This window comes from Notothenia rossii (assembly GCF_949606895.1).
Source record: "Notothenia rossii genome assembly, chromosome: 11".
Lineage (NCBI taxonomy): Eukaryota > Metazoa > Chordata > Actinopteri > Perciformes > Nototheniidae > Notothenia > Notothenia rossii.
In genome coordinates this window covers 9806337-9824748 of record NC_136910.1, presented here as the reverse complement: position 1 = coordinate 9824748, position 18412 = coordinate 9806337, and the positions used below count along the sequence as shown (strand labels likewise).

The 18412-nt window shown below is 41.6% G+C and overlaps 2 protein-coding genes across 6 annotated transcripts; both read right to left on the bottom strand.

The window, feature by feature from the left end:
• Positions 1 to 382: 382 nt before the first annotated feature.
• On the bottom strand, positions 383 to 8235 carry tlcd3bb (TLC domain containing 3Bb). Its single transcript, XM_079657151.1, has 7 exons — positions 7745 to 8235; positions 6200 to 6401; positions 5830 to 5913; positions 5243 to 5468; positions 4559 to 4654; positions 2544 to 2653; positions 383 to 2405 (listed from the first exon to the last, which is right to left on the bottom strand). The coding sequence occupies exons 2-7, from the start codon at positions 6322 to 6324 to the stop codon at positions 2147 to 2149; spliced, it is 900 nt and encodes a 299-aa protein (XP_079513277.1). The 5' UTR covers positions 6325 to 6401; positions 7745 to 8235; the 3' UTR covers positions 383 to 2146.
• A 1747-nt stretch (positions 8236 to 9982) lies between these two features.
• Positions 9983 to 18287, bottom strand: mazb (MYC-associated zinc finger protein b (purine-binding transcription factor)). Of its 5 annotated transcripts, none has more exons than XM_079656861.1 (7): positions 16595 to 18287; positions 16222 to 16417; positions 14856 to 15262; positions 14118 to 14365; positions 13542 to 13614; positions 13035 to 13206; positions 9983 to 12651 (listed from the first exon to the last, which is right to left on the bottom strand). In XM_079656861.1, exons 1-7 carry the CDS (start codon positions 16625 to 16627, stop codon positions 12308 to 12310), a joined length of 1473 nt encoding a protein of 490 aa, XP_079512987.1. In that variant the 5' UTR covers positions 16628 to 18287; the 3' UTR covers positions 9983 to 12307. The 5 variants fall into 5 exon arrangements, with proteins under 5 accessions (XP_079512987.1, XP_079512988.1, XP_079512991.1 ...); XM_079656862.1 differs by having other exon boundaries at positions 13551 to 13614; XM_079656865.1 differs by having other exon boundaries at positions 15156 to 15262.
• Between the last annotated feature and the right edge of the window lie 125 nt (positions 18288 to 18412).

Sequence of the window (18412 nt, the reverse complement as noted above, 5' to 3'; positions counted from 1 at the left end):
TACACTACATTGTTTTTATTTGACCAATCGTACTTTGATTTAGGTGAGAAGAACCTAATATACAGAAGCTTTTGTTTGAGTCACAAATTGTGTCTTTCCATTGGAGATTTTAAACAAGTTTATATATTAAAAATTAATACAAAATGCAGCAACGTTGTCTCATACCTATGTAATACCCAGAATGAACCCATGTAGAGCTGTGGCATCCTTGAAGGACACCTCCACTTTTAGATGTTTGAAATTGAATTGCTAGTAAAGCAGTCATTAGATACATGAAGTGTGGCGCCCTCTAGTGGCTCACACTTGTCTGAAGTTCAACTAGGTTGATTATTGATTATTTAACAGTCTAAAAAGCTTGTGAAAAAAGAAGACTGGAGGCAGGTTCAGGACAGAGAAGTATATTTTAGCTAGGTTTGAGTAACAATACGGCCTTCACATAAGGCTCAGAAGCATATAGTATAATATGTATGCATAAATATGCATTCAAAACCACAAACCAAATAAATTAATACTTACAAATAAATAACAAGCATTTGTGGAATATACAGTACATCAGTTGAATGGTTAGTATTGTCAAGAAGCAGTACCTTATGAGTTCATGGAACGGGAATGGATGTTCTGTGTTCAACATGCCCACAGTGGTCCAGATGTTTTTGCACACGCTGCCCTGTCTAGATGCTTTCGGAGTTGTGTTTTTTTTTATTTACCCATTTTGCGGACAGTGAAACTGATTTAAACAAAAATGATAACACTAGCCTGTTTGATCACAGGAGGTTCATAGAACCGGTGGCTCAAAGAAACGGCTAAGTGACTGAAGCAATGCATGAGGTGTAAAAAGCTTTAAACAATTTGACTTAATGGTTAAAAACAAAACCAAAGGAGAAACATAAATTGCCACGGACAAATGTGCTGCGTGTCTATCACAAGGGAATGCTTCCCTACAAGACTTTTCACTTTTGTTTCCCTTCCAACCTGCAGCATCGCAAGTCCCCTGACAAAGATATAAATACTCAAAAGTTATGGATCCCTTACTGACTTATTCCAGCCAATCAAACGGATATTTTGAGCATTATAGCAACAAACAAACAAAAACACTCATTTCAAAGTGGCTGCTACTGTGCATCACTTCCTTGTATTAAAAAAACAAAACACTTTGTCATACCAGTAAATGGAATGAAGTCATATCTACACTAAAACCAGAAGCACTGCCATAACGTCTGTGGGAGAAGTGCCAACACTAAGCTGTGAAATGTTTTGCTTTAATGCTGACATGTAATTGTTTCGAAAACGTCTGTGGTAACAGCAGATGTAGAAATGAGACAAAACCTAAAAAGAATAAAATAAAAATTGAAAACCAACATTGAACTAATACTGACATGGAAATCAGGACAATTTTACACTGGCTATGTACACCCGTCACATTTTCTGTCTGGAGCCTCCTCCTCCTCCCAGCATAAAAAGAAATAAAAACCTAAACTGCAAAGAATGGGGAAAAGGGATAAGGCAGCAGAAAACAGTCTTATGAGATTATCTCCCTTCTAAAGATGAGTCTGCAGGTTGGTTACATTTTGTTAGAGTGACAGTGACTACATAGAGGATACAGATATTAAACACTAACAAGTCAAAATACTGCTTAGCCGGGATTTTTTTCTTTTTTGGAGGTCCTCTTCATTACTAAACTGAATTAGGCCTTCCATCTACAGCAAATGTACTAACATACAATATAATACATTCCTATGTTCCTGCTCTTCCTATACCGTGAGGCAGAGAGGACTCAATTTGATCTACGTGAGGGAAAGAGCCACCTATGCTCGCTATACATCCAGGCAGATTCCTCTCAGGTCAGTGCATGTTTCTATCTGTCACAGTGCCGGATGACATCTTTAAATACTGAGAGCACTAACACTCCACTAGTTTCCTACAAACTGAGACGCTGAAGTGCTTGAAGGCCGGCCACCAAATCATTTCTCTGTCAAGACTTTGAGTGCAGGCCGCAAACACTTCAGCGCCTTTGAGGCCATTGTCTGTAGCTTTCTTCATATTGCTACTTGTTCCAAGTCTTCCTTTCCCCTTCACAGCTTTCTTCCATTTACATACTCGTTGGAACATTCGCCTTCCTTTCCTCCCTCCCTCCCATTCACTCTTCTCAGTGAGAGGACAGATCAGGGTCTGAGGAGCGAGTGCTGTAGCCGTTGGCCGGCTGCGGCAGTGCGTTGCCATCAGTCTGCCTCTCCTTGGCGACACCGCGGGATCTCTGAGAGCGGGAGGAGCCCGTGAAAAGTCGCAGGGCTCCCCTGCAAATGAGGGAGAACCAATAGAGCTGCGGGGCCATGAGCAGAGCGGCGCCGAGGTTACAGTGCCAGGGCACCGACAGGGGGACCATGTGGAAGGGAATGGACGCGTACCTGGATCCAAAGACATAAAGAGTTGTAAACTCTGAGAGTTTCATCCATCAGATAGAGATCATGAGGCTGAGCAGGTTACCGACCCAAGCTGAGCGACGTAGCAGAACATGAGAAACAGAGATGGAGAGACAGACATACCTTCCATAGGCGTAGTAGAGGTAAGGGAAGAGGAGGACTCGACAGATGAAAAAAGTGATCAGCATAAGAGCCCCATTCACTTTGTGCAGGATAGTGTGTTGCTGTTTGTACTGAGAGCAGAGAAAAAGGTTGAGAGAGAGAGAGGGAAAAAGAAGAGCAAGCAGTACAGTTTGGTGAAACCTGACTGTGTTAATGTATTCTCCTTTGCATTCTTTTTATAGTAACATTGTTAATTATATCTTCATGGACTGACATGTGGTGATGGAGGGCACGCTATGCCATGCTGCAGGCTGGACTGGAGAGTGTTCGTCAGTGAAGCAGTCATTTTGTTTTTACATTCTCATGTGTTTACAGAAGATTACTATACTTTTATCTCCAACCGTGCACCTGCTTCAGTGAGATAACACTGAGGACACGCTTACGACTCATTTGCACTGCACGGCACGGCTCTACTTATATCCACTATGCTCGTTTGGTTATCTTTAGGTAAATATTGTAAAACGTACTTTTTTTGGTAGCACTTTAAAAAAGGTCTCAAGCAAGCTGATCACTTAATGGCTGAAATTATCCTCACTAGCAAGACACCGCGTATCCTCCATTCTTGAATTGATAGACAATCTGCTGTCAATACAGAACCTGATTTAAAAAATGGCCGCCCACAAAGTTTGAGGGCACATTTAAAAGAAATGCAGGATTTCCATTTGTTTGGTTGCCAATACAAAAATGATTTAAGGCGTTAAAGATGTTTTTAATGCAATTTATTCTGGCAGCGCTACCACCGAGTCGAGCTAACCAGCAGAGACACGACTTTCTATAAAATAATTTTAAAAGTTTCACTCATACCCAATTTGAGTCTCATCTCCTAGAATAAAATGGCATCACTATTGATCATTTACAATTGTTTTGGTACAGTAGGGCACAGCTTTTGTTTCTCAAATAGCCACATGCACTGTTGTCAGGGACGGGGGGAACGGTGACGGTGCTGAGTGATAGAGGGTAGAAGGACATGCTGATATTGTATCTGCTGAATATCCAGCCTGAATACTAAGGGCTATATTCAGAGGCTAACAGCTGTGGGAGCCTCAGATGGGGATCAAGCGGAGCGCATGGAGGTAAAAACCTTCACCCGTCACTGAAACACCGCACACACATCCACACTAACTTAAAACAAATACTGAGGGGGGTGCAGCTCCTTGTATGTGTATCCAAGCAAACTGTGTTACCAATGGTGTTTCTGACAGTGGTGTTCATGTAACGGCCCGTCTACACTACAGGCATCGAAAAATGCTTTCAACGCTTCGCCCATTCACTTGAATGGGGTGACGTAGAAGATTTTTTCATCTTGGCCGAACTGCATTGTGGGGAGCATGGCATGGCTTTGCAAGCATCACGAGCATCTATCGGCATCAAAAGTTGAACAATGTTCAACTTTTGAGGCTCGATGCTTGGCATCAGCCAATCAAATCCCGTTTATGCAAAACCCGCCAGTGCAAGCGCTAGCCAATCAAACCGCGTGCAAGCTGGGAGAGCCAGACCGCACTTCATTTCCTCATATTCAAAACTAGAAATTACGGTAGCAAATCACCCGGTTCTTTGCGACCAGAACTATTTACCGGGATACAAACCGGAGGAACCAGGCATGGAGGGAGGTGGCAGAGACAGTGGGTGAAACTGGTAGGTTTTTCGCCTGTTTGGGGAGTTTATATCCAGTTTACTTCATTTTAACATTGCTATTGCTTTGTATGTCGGGGGCGGGAGATTCATGTGATTGGTTGTTGGTCGCAAAAAATCGCCAAGCTTTCAGACACGCCCAGCTTCAAGATTTTTTGATGCCTGTCGTGTAGACGGGCCGTAAGACACAACCAACAAGCACCGATGGGGATGAATGGAAATATATTCTCCATTTAATGAAAAGCAGATAAAAAGACATGGAGAGTGAAGAAGAACTTTAGTGTGACACATGCGCATGCAACAGTGCACCAATATCTTCTTTGAGTACGAACCCGGATGCTTACCTGGATGAGTATTTTTCCTAAGCAGACAGAGGGAGTGCTGAGCTCAGCCATGAACAGAATACCCTGGAAATAATCTCCCTTTCCTTGTCTCCAGAACTACAGAAAGAGAAGGAGGATGATTATTTGTCTAGAATGAAAATACAGCGTTGTTTCTTTGTTGGATTTGCAATAAATACCACTTTGTAAAGAGATATCTAGATTGAAGAAACAAGGAAAACAAAAACAATTCTATGTCATTTGTACTTTTCAATAATCAGAGGTGGCTTCTTAATGTCTCTACTAATCTTACGATTTATAGCTGCACTGGTAGATCGATTCATCGTTTCTATAGCAAAGAAATGACAGATTATTTGGTTTTTAACTCAACATCTTTAGGCCTTCTGAAGTGTTATACACCACACCACTAATTGAGACCACTAATAAACGATTCGGCAGATAAACCAATAATAAAAATAGCAGTCGGCTGCAGGCCTCAGTAATAATGCTAAGGCAATTAGCACTATCTTCTACAAAAGGCCTCTTTCAGTTTGTCTCAACACAGAAAACATTTATCAGTCTACCCTAAAAATCTGATAAAGTTACCTGAGAGAAGTACTATTGAAGTTACCGATAATTCAATAGTCAATTTCTCCCTTTCCTCACTCAAATCTCAGGCCAACAGAAAGAGCAACGTGTGACAGTTACCACAGAGACGGGGAAGCAGACGGTGACCATGACAACGTGGTGCAGCACCATGAGGAACTCGCGACGCAAATAGCTGGTCAGGGCTGTGCTCATGTGCTGGGGCGCTGCCGAGGCCTCCTCGTGCCCTTTGACTCGCAGCTTGTACCAGTAGCACATGAACATGGCGTAGACGTCGAACACGAAGTAAGGAACTGCGAACATGATGTAAGAGCTGGTCAGCCAATGCCTGTGCAGAGAGGGAGAGAAGGCGAGTTTTAAAACAGAAAGGAAAATATATGAATTAAACAGTTCAGGGAAAGATTCCCCTCAAGTGTAGCGGTTTTAATGAGAAAATAAAAAGCTCGTAAAACGGCAACTTCACCTTTACACACAACGTGACATTTACTGCTTCGTGTCAAGGCTTCAACATCAAGTTAAATGTTTGGTTTACATTCATAGCTGATATACGACCCAAATGCCTTGCATGGCACATTTTAAAGCCTTTGAAATAGACCTTTCCGACAGCTGATTTGTTATAAGCATTAAAAAGACACGACAGACTGGTTGAGAGGGGTGGAATATATTGTCATGAGCATTTCTCCACTTACTGGTCCTCGAGAATGTCCTCGCAGGAAGAAGCAATGATGTAGCCAGCTGAAGAGGCCATGACTGCCTGAACCGACGAAACCAACCTGAGAGCAAAGAATGGCAAGTTAACAACGAATAATATAATGTTCATTAGCTAAGGATTTAGACTGTCTAGTTATGATCAGAAAGTAGAGCCTTTATGCTTTATGCAAAAATGTGCCGCTAAATTGTCTTGACATACGAGTGCAGCTGCAAAAACACACTCGAGTCTTGCAATATACAAAACTGCACATGAACTTTAAACTCACCAGGGACCATGCTGGTATGGCACTGCAGTGAAGTTTTGAGGGGCCCATTGTGTAAAAAAAAAAAAGTTTAAGGAAGTCTCACCTGGCAGAGACAATGACTGCATCTCCTTCGCTCCATCTCAGTGCTGGGATTGACTTTAGACATTGTTTTGAAAGTAGGAAAAGGCCTGGAAAGAACATAGACCCAGCAGCTAGAATGGTCAGCATGGTCCCTGGTGATCTGTCTGAGAGGCAAAGAGTTTTGGGGTAGTCTGGTCTTTGAGATCCGTCGCTCTTTCCCCTCTCTGAAACACACACATGATCAGACAGTGAATAAACAGTCCATATTGATCTGACGGGTGGCTACTCCTTGTGTTTACATTTGGCTGTACTTACTGAAAGACAAAAGCGCAATATCAAAGTCCAACATATGTGTCAATGTATGGTTCTAGCTTTTCTTGTCTTGCTATATGCAAAATAAAGAGGAAGTAGGGTTAACAGATGGGGTGTCAAAGAGAGCTCAGAGACAATGTGGAAGATAGGTTAATAATTAATGTAAGGTGTCCAGAGGACGGATTTATAAATGCCGAGTACAGTTGCAGAATATCAGCTGGTAGGCCCTTTAGTGCCACATGCTGCTCTATCCATCTGATAACACTATTCGCCCATATATTTTCCTCCAGGACAACCGGTCTTACAGTTTGTTTGCGTAAAGTCAATTAGCTGAGTCCTTAAAAAGTTGAAATCTATTAGCAAAATACGCAATGCGTTTGTTTTAATATGGCTAAAAGTCGAAAATATCGACGTAAGCATGGGAAGTCGGTGCTTAGTTCCGGGCAACAACGTAAGCTAATGTGACCTTTGTGAAAAACGAACTACCAGCAAAGCTCTGAGTTATCTCAGCTAAACACGTAGGGCATTTGACACCGACTGCAGGGTGACATGTAAACGTTATTGTGGCTCTTCAGTCAAATGGCTAACCATTTATAACAATTACTCGCTAAACCTAGCCAACATTATACAATGTTAAGTCCAAGAACACACGTTGCATTTTGTTGGTAACTCACTGAATAAGGGCTAACTTGGCAAACGCTATACTGAATGCTTTACATAAAAAACACCGGCTTGTTGAGATAACATGGAAACCAAATAGTAACGCAGTGTTGTTATTTGGTTTTCAACTTGTTAGCATGAGTAACCGGGTCAGCCTGAATGCATGCATGCAGATGTAGTGAACAGAGACGATATGGCTAACAATGAATGTCATCCTTCGCTGTGATGAGCATGGCCAACTGTCTTGAGCTGTTGAACCGCCTGCTAACAATGACGCTAGGAACCGTTAGCTCAGGCTAGCATCTCCCTAAATATGGCTGAGGTTGTCACCGCTGTCTACCATTCCCCTTTGACTAAATTCATAAAAATATATTTATCAAGTTGATAACACTAATGAAATATACTTGATAATTAAATGCCCAATTTTACATGTTATGTCGCACACCCACAGTAACGTTAACTATTTTGTAAGCTTGTTATTTGTTTGTAGCCAGTTAGCAGTAGCTAACCGACACCGTGGATGCTAACGGTGGCTGGCAGTTTGGAGTTTACACATGTTTTAGAATAAATGGAAAGATATTAAAGCTGCATTTACACAAAGACTTTGCAGAGTCCAGTCAGCGGCTGGTTGAAACTCGTGTCCAGCAGAAAGCGTTAAACGTTAGAGATGTCCCAGGGGTCTCCGCCTCGATGATCCGCATGTTTGTGTGGCCACTTCAATGTCTGGAGGATAGCAGCAGCGAGCTAACGATAGCTTGCAGCAAGTTAGATCGACATCTATGTGCGGGCTGCTCTTTAGGAGCATTGAAGATTGGCCTGCGTCTGGCAAGCTTTCGCAAATAGCTTTTGAAAAACGGCAATCCGACGAAAAATAAGACAATGACACAATCTGATCCGGGTGTTAGGGTGCTGTTAGCTCGTCCATCCGCTATGTCATCTCATCTGTCTCGGAGCAGCAGACCAGAGAAGCTGCTGTATGTCTCGCAGATGCAACGTTGACTCAACGCTATGGGCTGCTGCGCCAGCTACTTCCTACAGGTCCAGGCAACAGCTCATGTCATGACGAGAACATTTTTGCACCAGTCACTGCACTGACTTTCTGCAAATGTTTTTTTTTCGTTTTATATGCTGGCAAATGGATTTGCCATAAAGTGTGCATACATTCAAGCTGCATTCATGGTTTACAATATCCAATCTGTCCACTGGGAGATTTCATTCACATAAAAGGACTGGCCTGGATGCATTTAATTCTTAAAACCAGTGAAAATATGTTTAAAATAATTTAAGATTGCCACATAGTGTGCGTACTATGTCTTTGACAGGATAGTCATTTGACCTTTGAATAAACCAGAATTTGCAAATACACTGATCAATTATAAGTGCATTATGAGACAATGGCCCATACCACCTTTAATAGGAGCAAAACACAGAGTGTAAAAGTGGTTTAGCCTATTTTTGTCATTGTTTTGTGTCTTTGTTGTCACTGCTCATCTCTGTGGTTTTGTGTGTCTTTCTGGGTGTGTTGTTTCTCTTTAATAGCTATTATTTGTATGCTTGTGTAGCAATGTTGCGTCTCTCAGTTGTGGTTTACCCCTTTTCATAGGGGGCTTTCTGTGGTCTCTTTGTAGCTGTTTTGCATCTCTTTGTAGGGGTTGTGGTCTTTTTGAAGCCTTTTGGTAGTTGTTTAATGTTTTTTGTGGTTATTTTAGAGATTGTCCTGGCTGGGCCCCTGTGCCTTTTTAGTTATCCATTGATTCTTGTCTCAGTATGTTTGTAGGCTCATACACCTGACATTTTGTAGGCATGCAAACCTTGCAACACATGCTGTCCATAAGTATTAGTTTCCTTAGTGTATGCAAGGAGAGCACATATATGCCACACACATGTATGTTCAGGTGAAAGAAGCACAAAGATATGAATATATGCCAACATTTAAAAGCATAAAATCATAAATTAAGAATCAAAACTCAGGAAAATATTTTTGATAGCAAGTATGCAGAAGGAGAACTTTAAAAAGAAAGACCAAGTTTGCAAAACATTTGACCTTCAACCTTTTCCACCACTGGGCCTTACAGGCTAGAAATGTTAATGAACATTTTAGAGATCGTACGAAATGTTCAAACTTTAAAGATGTCATCTAAAAGTCAAACCAGAAGCCTGTAAGACAAATTGAGTACAATGTTAGTTTCAGTCACAAGACATACAGAATAGGAGCAGTCTTGTCTCAAGTGTAAAATTGATGAAACACTTGCCTTAAATAAAACGACCACACACATTTAGTTTCAGATTTAGTAGCTAAGAAAGATCCCAGCTTTATAACGTAATTGTTTAAGTTGATTCCATTAGATATTTTGGACCTTATTCGTGTCAGCTTCTCTTTACAGTATTGCTGAGTCACACTTTGTAACGAAACAGATAAAAAACAAGTTAAAAAAAAATCACATCCTGTATTCTGTCAACTAATTGAATAGCCATGTAACAGTCAACCTACCTTTGTCAGGAATTTCTTGACGGAAAATATTGAGTGCATTTATCACACGTTAATGGTGTGCAGGAGGTGATGATGATGATGATGATGATGATAAGGAGAGGCAGACACCTTCCAGTTAATATAAACTTTTTTGTTTGTATTGCTGGGAAACATTCTGTTGAGTTATGTTTACGTGAAGTCACATTTTCCACATTTTGGAAGTTAACAATAGGAAACATTTCCACTGAAACAGTCAATATTCTAATGTTATATATAAAGCATGTGTTCTGTAAGTGTTACGGATGACGCTTCAGATATACATGTCAGAGCAGTAGGTGAAAAGATCAAACACACAACACAAAGCCTGTTTACTCTTTTTACTTTAAATTGTCCAAATAACAAAATAATAACATGGTCTCTACTTCATCTACAAAATAACATAATATCTATGACTGTATTAAGCATTGTCGTTTTTTTTGCTCTAACAACCTTTTAGACATGCATACTGTTGAGAAATATAAAAATATAAATATAAATACATCCCATTAATATTCTTAATGAATTCATGACTAAGATTTGAAATATTTCATCATAAAATAATTAAAATGCAGTTGAGTACGATAAGGCATTAAGATGTATAACAATAGCTGTACAGAATCCTAGGGTAGAGGTATTATTTTTTCTTAGTGTTATGGAGAAAAATCTAAAATTAACTTTTTAATCAATCACTACTTTTTCTCAACAGGAAGAACACATTTCCAAAAGAAAACGAAAAGGAAGAAAGAAACAACTCAACGAATTTCAAGGTAACATAACACAAAACTGAGAAAGCACTCCAGTACAAAACCAGGAAATGTTTACAGCATACCAAGTGGTGTTATCGAACTCGCGTTGTACTTCTGACTTTATAAGCCCTTTCCTCAACATCACGTCACTCACAATACAACTCAAAGCAACCAAAGATATCCAACGGGACAAATTACCATTCTTTACGTGATTAATGTAGAACGAATGACTTGCGTTCAGAGCGTTATGTGCTATACAGAGTTAAATGACTAAATCTAATGCATAAGTTTCACTCATTGGACTGATACATAGAGAAAACAAAGACGGACTATGGCAATAACAGTTACAATCAAATGAATGGCCGACAATGTTAAAATGTTCTGAATAAAAATCAACACTTGTATAAATATTATTGTTTTACAGCCAACTAGGTGGAACTGCAAAACTGTTTATTTTGTCATGACAGCTCCCTAATAATTAGCATGACTGAGCTAGCTTATTCTCATGCAAAAGGTAGTTTTCTGGTGCAAGAATTGCCATGTCAGAAGCTGAAGTGTTGGTTAGCATTTATGTTTCTTTTTTTGTCTTTTTTATTTTATTTTTTAAATGGCCAGACCGAGAGAGGAAGACTCAAGAGCAAGAAAAATCCAAGAAATCTCAAACCCATTTTGATCCTCGCTGAATCAAACAATAACGATTTAAGGTGCTTGACACTCCTGAACGCAAACCCTATTCCTATCTCTGTACCTTTAAGAAACAAATGAACAAGTACATCCCACGATTCCATACCCACCGCAACACGTATGGCCTCCTGTCCTGATCAAACAGCCCTCGAGAGACTTAATAATCTGCCATTGCAGCTTTGCAAAATCAAATGTTGATTTTTTTTGTTTTTGTGAACAAACAAGCTAACATGCTAGGCGAACCCTGACTTACACACGCACACAACTTTCCTTTCTACTGGTTTGTTTGTTACGAGAGCTATTCTCTCCATACTACTTCTTAACGCAAGCCATTTGGATTCTTAGTAAGTGAGCTGCAAAATGGAGGTAAAATCAGAGCTGGTGTGAGATATACAGTACTTGGTGCACTTGTAGAGAGCAGCCAATGCCAGGGTTTAGGGAAAGGGGACAAAGAGAGAGGGGGGGGGGGGCAGAGAGGAGAGAGTAATACAGTAGATGCTCACAATACCACAGTTTCATTGGAGTCTCAAAAGCACAAGAGCACCCAGGAATATTTGGACAACACATCAGTGTTTCCCCTACCATTGTTTTGGAGGGGCGCTGCGCCCCGCCAACGGAGCCCCACGCCCCCCCTGAAATTCAAGGTTTTAAAAAAAAAAAAAATTATATATATTTTTTTATATATATCTTTTTAAAATATATATTTATATATATAGCACGCACCAAATTGCAAATAATCTATATCTACTGTCACTTTTCAAATTGAACATGTGCTCTTTTATTAAATAAACTGAACGCTTTCATTTTAAGTTGTGAGTTTAGTGTTTTTGACCCGAAGAAACACTGATGCATTAATCAATAACAATAATCCACAGCTCCTCTCTCTGCTCCAGAGGATTTAAAAAATCCCCCCCATGCTCAGACAGCGCCCCCCCAAAGCAGTCAACCTAGGGGAAACACTGCACATCCATGTTTGTCGTTAGTGTCAATGAACCTTGCTACGGCCACAAAGGTATATTTTTTCGTGACTTCATAGCTATTAATACCGTCCACTTTCCACCGATGCTCTGCAACTCAAAGGTGATACTACCCTTGACTGGACTTAATCCCCCCCACCTTTTAATCCTTACCTATAAGTGGGGACATTACAAACATCTACCTGTAACTTTGACCTTTTCTAACCCTGCCCTCTGTTAAAGGTTTGAGGTCATTATTGCTGCTAACTGTGGGACTGTGGCGCTGCGATGCTCGAGCAGTCTGTGACAAGCAGGTCCACCACCGTGTTGCCCGTGACATAAACAGTTGGCGCCGTCACCATGTTGCTAAGGGAGACGGAGCTGCTGGCAGCCACATTGGAGGTGATGGGGCTCGGGACACCCTGGTTGTTGCCATGGGTGCCCATGTGCCCCTGGAGCTGGGTGGGCGTCTTGCAGTGGATGCCGCACAAGTGGCAGACCAGAATGCCGCCGGAAGCCGAGCCGCCGAAGCCCCCCGGACTGTCCTTCCACTCCTGGCCGTGGTGCTTCTGGGCGTGGACACGAAGGTAGGTCAGCGTGGTGAAGCCTGATGGAGGAGAGCGGAGGCGGAAGGAAAAAGTTAATAAGAAAGTTTAATATCATGAAGGCCCTTTCACCCTTTGTCTTCTACCAACTCCTGAGGGAAATATTTCGCTCTTTAGCTGCCGAGTGCTCCGCTATATTCAGCAGCTAGTTTCTAAATGTGTCTGCGTGCGTAGTGCTGGGAAGATAGCATGCAGTGTGTTTATCAAAGCGAGAACAGCTACATGCTGCGGCTGGAAATTTAAATAATGTAGAGCAGAAAACCATAGAGAATCTGTTTTAATGCTCCACAGAGTTCAGGATAACATCTTTGGATTTATCATGTGTGGTCATTTTAACATTAAATATGAAATATAACGATGTTAAGACTCTTTTGTACAAACTTACTGCGGTTACAGAGGTGGCAAGCGTGATGCTGGGACTGGTTGTGCACCCTCATGTGATCTGTGATGTATGCAGCGGACAGCAGCTTCCCACAGATGTGGCAGGGGACCTTCTCCTCGTGGCGAATCATGTGCGCACGCAAACGATCCTTCGTGGCAAAACTGGACTCACAGGTCTGACATTTTTTTGGAAAAAGGAAAGTGATTATTGAGACATTTTTAAACCAAAAACTTAAATACACCAATGTGTTCTTAGTTTGAAAATATTCGCCAATAGCTAATGCTTTACAACTCTTATTAGAAAAATTAATTCATATACTTTATATGTTCTGAGAATGTATACAGTATGTTATCCACTTATAAATATCTGGCAGTGAGCTGCTCCGGGTAAAGATATTGGTAATAGTAATACTGTTTAAAAGAGGTATCCACTTTACCCTAATCATTTTCCATAGTAATTGGAAAGCACGTTTTTAGCTGTTTGGAATTTGATAATGAGCACGATGTATACCTGACTCACCGGGCATTTGAAGGGTCGCTCCGACGAGTGCACCTGTCTGACGTGACTGTTCAGATGGTCAGGCCTACGGAAAGAAAGAGAGTCAAACTATTAGAATAGGTAGAGCTTTATATTCTTTTAGAATAAAGAACACTTTTTCTCTAGGGGACTAGGACCAAAAACTGATCATAACAGACCAATTGTGACCACGTATCAGCTGAGTATGAAAATAAATAGGCTATGATGAAAACAAGGACAGGCATCCATTCTGAAATGAGATTCTGTTTTATTCTTTCAAATGTACCTTTTTAAAAAGTAATGGCACCTCTTAAAATGTAGAGAATATTATTTCCTAAGCACTTTTATTAAGGAATAGTTAAATATTCTGGGAAATAGGCTTATTTGCTTTGTATAAGATTGATAGCATTCTCATGTCTGTATGTTAAATCTAAAGCTACATTGTCATTGTTTACATCTTGTTTTTTTACGTATTAAAGGAGTGAGATCCAACAAATAAAAAAGTTTCTTCCTCCTCAACTTACTTAATCATCACAGTTTATGTTTTATAGACTTTAACCACAGTGTTACCTGGAGAAAGCTTTGCCACAGTGGGGGCAGACGTAGGGTTTCTCCACGCCTCCCTGGTGGGATCGCACATGGTGGCTCATGCGGTCCTTCCTCTTGAAGCGCTGCTGGCAGATGTGACAGGAGAACGGCTTCTCGTCAGAGTGGGACAGGCGGTGGCGGTTGAGGTGGTAAACGTCACGGAAAGCCTTCCCGCACGTCTCGCAGGCATGGTTTTTCCTTACTGGGTTTGGGTTGGGATTTGAGGGTCGCTGAGCCAAAACAGACAAGCAGAAACACACCGTTATTTACAGAATTACAGTTACGTACACAAGAAGGAAAATAATCAGTGGTTTGTTGAAAACCATGCAGAAGCTCACAGATATATCTTTGTTGCACATGTGCCAAATATTACTGACAGTTGATTCGGATGTTAGATTAACTACTTCCCGCTGGATTTTAAGAATCTGCTTTCACACGGTTTGAGTTACAGAGAACATGCAGGGGAGCGTGGGGGGGCTTCTAGCACGTTGTTCTCTCAAACTTGGGACCAGTGCCAAACACTGGGGTGGAATTCACTGGTCCCTGAGCTGGTTACAGGACATGGACAGTTTTGTATTGAACACACAGGTGAGATTCAGTCAAATACGAAGCAGGGGGAGGGGGGGGGACTTAACCACCCCTGTGGCCAGGCAGCTTAAGAAACAACATGCTTGAAGGTTTGGGGTTGACGACAGCCATCTCCACAAGGCCCTGACCCACCTGTACTGTCGCCCCTGTGGCCATGACGACAGCAGCAGGAGGCGGAGCGTGGGGGTTAACACTAGCCATTACGTTAGCCATGGCCCCCCCTTCACCATCCTGACTACCCAGAGGGATCTGCAGGGACCCCGCCAGCACGCCGGGAGGGGCGAGAGGAGGAGGAGCGGAGAGGTGTAGCAGGGAGAGGGGAACAGTGGTCCTCTCCACCCTCCCTCCGGCCCCCCCCGCCATCGCCGACGGGGCCGCGGCGCCCTCCTTTGCCCCCTCCGCCTGCTCTCTGGCCCTGTCCTTCATGCGTACCCCGGTGTGGACCGACTGGTGCCGCCGCAGGTTGTAGTTGTTCTTGAACTGCTTGTTGCAGATGGCACAGATGTGGGGCACGCGGCCGGGCCGGGACACAGGCTTCACTGGACCGCAGGGAGGCGGGGGGGAAGGGAGAGAGGAAAATGTTAGTTTCAAAGAAGGTGTTTTTTGGTTCTTTTTGTATATACTCATTATAACCTTAAATGCAGATAAGGTACCAGCTATATTTATTCAATCAATAACATTGGTTTACAGAGTATACAAACAGATCATCAAACGGTGATATCTTAGTTGATTTCAAGTGATCATGTGTTGCAACAATGACCACATTTTACATCTTCAGTCGACCATGGTTTGGTAATCTGCAGGTGAAAATACAATAAAGCCTCCAGCTAAAAAAGGAAATGTGAAGAAAAAACGTTTATAGTTTAAATTACCAACATTTATTGTCTGAGTATTATCAATTCAGAAATAGGGAGAAACGTGGACCATGAGAGCCAAAGGGGACTTTGCTTGTTTGAACAATGTTGCAAAATCATAAAATATTTATTTGACTATCATAGAAGGCAATGAAAAATAGAAAGCATGCAAATTGGTGACACTGAAAGCAGTGACCTTTGGACGTAATTGCAAAAAAAAAGGCTTGCCTGTAGTAAATAGCTGCCTGCTAAATTTCCGGTAAGTGTTTAATCAACATATTGCTTCTGCTCTAATCAGAAATTGGAGCACTGCTAAGCACCTAAGTTTAATCTAGCCACTTAGTGTTTTGAAAATAATTTCCAAAGTTGTGTTTCTAAATGTTTGGCAAATTTAAAAGGGGGAAAAGCACCTTTATCAAGCAAATAAACACTGAGATACCGATAACCCTGTCCGGATATCCTGGATGTATTAGTGTCTGAATTTCACATTGTTTAGAATTATCGTTTTGAATTTTGGGCCATGAAAAATAATACAGATATTCTTTATTTGTTCACCTGCCATCACCAAAATAGAGGTCACTGGACTTGTATCACCTCATTGACTTTCGTACTATGCAGATCAGAGTGAAGTGGGATGTATTTACTGTTGTCAGCTCCACAGGTGTAGGATGCAGTGCAGTGTCCCTCACCAGGCAGGGGTTCCTCATTGAGAGCAGCAGTGTCCACAGTTGAAGGAGGCTGTGCTATGTGCTCTGTGGGTGGGGTTTGGGGAGAACTCGTATGCACTTGCATGAGCTCTGATTGGAGGCTCCCCTCCACTTGGTTTTGGGTGGGAGTATTCTGGAGAAGCAAGTAGAAGGCCATCACCAAATGTAAACACAAGTCACAGCATTATCTTGAGGTGCTACGTTGAAATACGAGATGAGGTGAGGGCTGCTGGACACACACTGTGAGAACATGCGCGCAGTAAAATGAGGGCAGAAAAAGAGGCCTGTAATGCCTGATCAACAAGCCTACCTGGAAGAGAAAATTGCTCCAAGCAGCATCCATTTTGCGCCACAGCGATGGAGATTATTAAGTCCTGATTGAAATCGGGCAGGGCTGCCTTTGCATGGTTTTGATCGGCCCACCGGAGATCGAGGCGCACACAGTCGCCTGTCCTGCAGCAGAAACCACGGGCTTCTGGATTTGCGTGAAAAACGTGGATAAAGTCGTCTGCAAAAATATGTTTTTCTCATTGAGGTAGCCTAATGCTGTCCATTAAAATGCACGCAGCTGTTGACTAACGCAGGCTGCAGCACACAGGCAGTAGTGGAGCAGGCCAGGTCCAACAATAATGGCCTGTTTCTCTTTTCACTTTGGTTTCTAACTTTAATTCCCCTGCACACTAATCTCACTAAAACGCACACAACAAAACTGCTTGGTAAAAACAACAAAAATCGCATATTACACTATCACACTTTCGCTAAAAACATACTAAAATAAATGTTTTTCACGCAAGAGAACAAAAAAGGGTAATAACACACGTATCTGGCAGCACAGCAGGTCATGCTTTGTTTTTAATTTATGAATCTATTTTTTCCGATTTCCCCCCAATAGGCCAATCGGGTGTTTGTCGAAGCCTCGCTGTTGGTTCACGCTCTGACCCCGGAGAGAGGCGCTCTCGGCCGGCCGCAGCCTATCGCTCCACCTCGGCCGCTCAGCTGCGAGGATGTCATCTTTCTTTTTTTATCGCCCGCTCTCCCTCCTCCCTCCCTGTCTCTTTCTTCCTTTTCTTTTTTAATTCCTCTTTCTTCTCCCCCTCCTCTCCTTTTCTCGCACCGCTATGTCCCACTTGTTCTTAAAGGGAGAGGGTTTTCCTCTTTGGACACCCCCCTCTCATTTCCGTCCTCTCCCCCTTCCCTTCCTGGTGTTTTGTCGGCCGACGCTAAATGTAGATCTCCTCCTGCAGAAAACAGCCTGAATGACTCCATTAACGGACAGATGACTGACGCATCTTAAAGGGAGGTGCGTCGGCATGATGTCAGAGTCAGATATAGTAACCAGGACGAATAGCTGCTCAGCATGCACACACAATGGACGAGCATAATCGGGCATAAAAACAGTCTGCTTTGGAAAATATATATACAAATACATATTGTGCATAACATATGGTATTCTTAACCTATGTACACACCTCCAAATCTTTATAAAAAAAAGCTCAATGCTTACTGGATTAGTCAATTAACAAAATATTATTAATAGGATAGTCATCCGGATATCAACTGTTTTTTGGTTTTAACTTCAATTAAATAATGTTGGATATCATTTTTTTTTTACTTTAACAAGCAATTTGCTGAAATACAGCTGAAAGGCAGAACTGAGTCTAGTTTAATAGCTTTCACAGCACACAGTGTTTTGTTATGGCAATATTAAACAATGTTATAATATATTTATACTTGCTTGAAGCCCTAACTAACGATTTATCATGATCTTCAGTTAAAATCTCACACATTCACTATTTACAGACTCTTAAATGTGAATATGAGAGTAAACCAACTCATTTGAGGGGCTTACCGTTAACAACATAACACATTTATATGTAAACATGGACTTTGAGACATAAAATTGTTAAAAAGTAAGTACATAATTTCCCAAAGCCAAAGTTGACATATTCAAACGTAAAAAAATGAAGATATTAAAGTTGAATATCCTAAAAGACCAAGAAAACAAGCTAATTTGTGAATCTGAAAATTTAGAATGTATTTTTTTTTTTACCAACCGACCAGTTTCAGCCTTGTAATAAACATCTTAATAAATGATGCCATCCAATTAAAACATATCAAATCACGACGA

Excerpts from the sequence above, each read along its gene's own strand:
- mazb (XM_079656861.1), bottom strand. The coding sequence starts at position 16,627 with ATGGATGCTGCTTGGAGCAATTTTCTCTTCCAG. Across the intron at positions 15,263-16,221 it reads CACCTGTGGAGCTGACAACA|TGAAGCCTGTGTCCCGGCCC; the intron begins GTAAATACATCC and ends CCTGCGGTCCAG. Across the intron at positions 13,207-13,541 it reads TCAAATGCCCGGTGAGTCAG|ACCTGTGAGTCCAGTTTTGC; the intron begins GTATACATCGTG and ends AAAAAATGTCAG.
- tlcd3bb (XM_079657151.1), bottom strand. The coding sequence starts at position 6,324 with ATGCTGACCATTCTAGCTGCTGGGTCTATGTTCTTTCCAGGCCTTTTC. Across the intron at positions 5,914-6,199 it reads GCAGTCATTGTCTCTGCCAG|GTTGGTTTCGTCGGTTCAGG; the intron begins GTGAGACTTCCT and ends CTTTGCTCTCAG. Across the intron at positions 4,655-5,242 it reads TCTGCTTCCCCGTCTCTGTG|TTCTGGAGACAAGGAAAGGG; the intron begins GTAACTGTCACA and ends CTCTTTCTGTAG.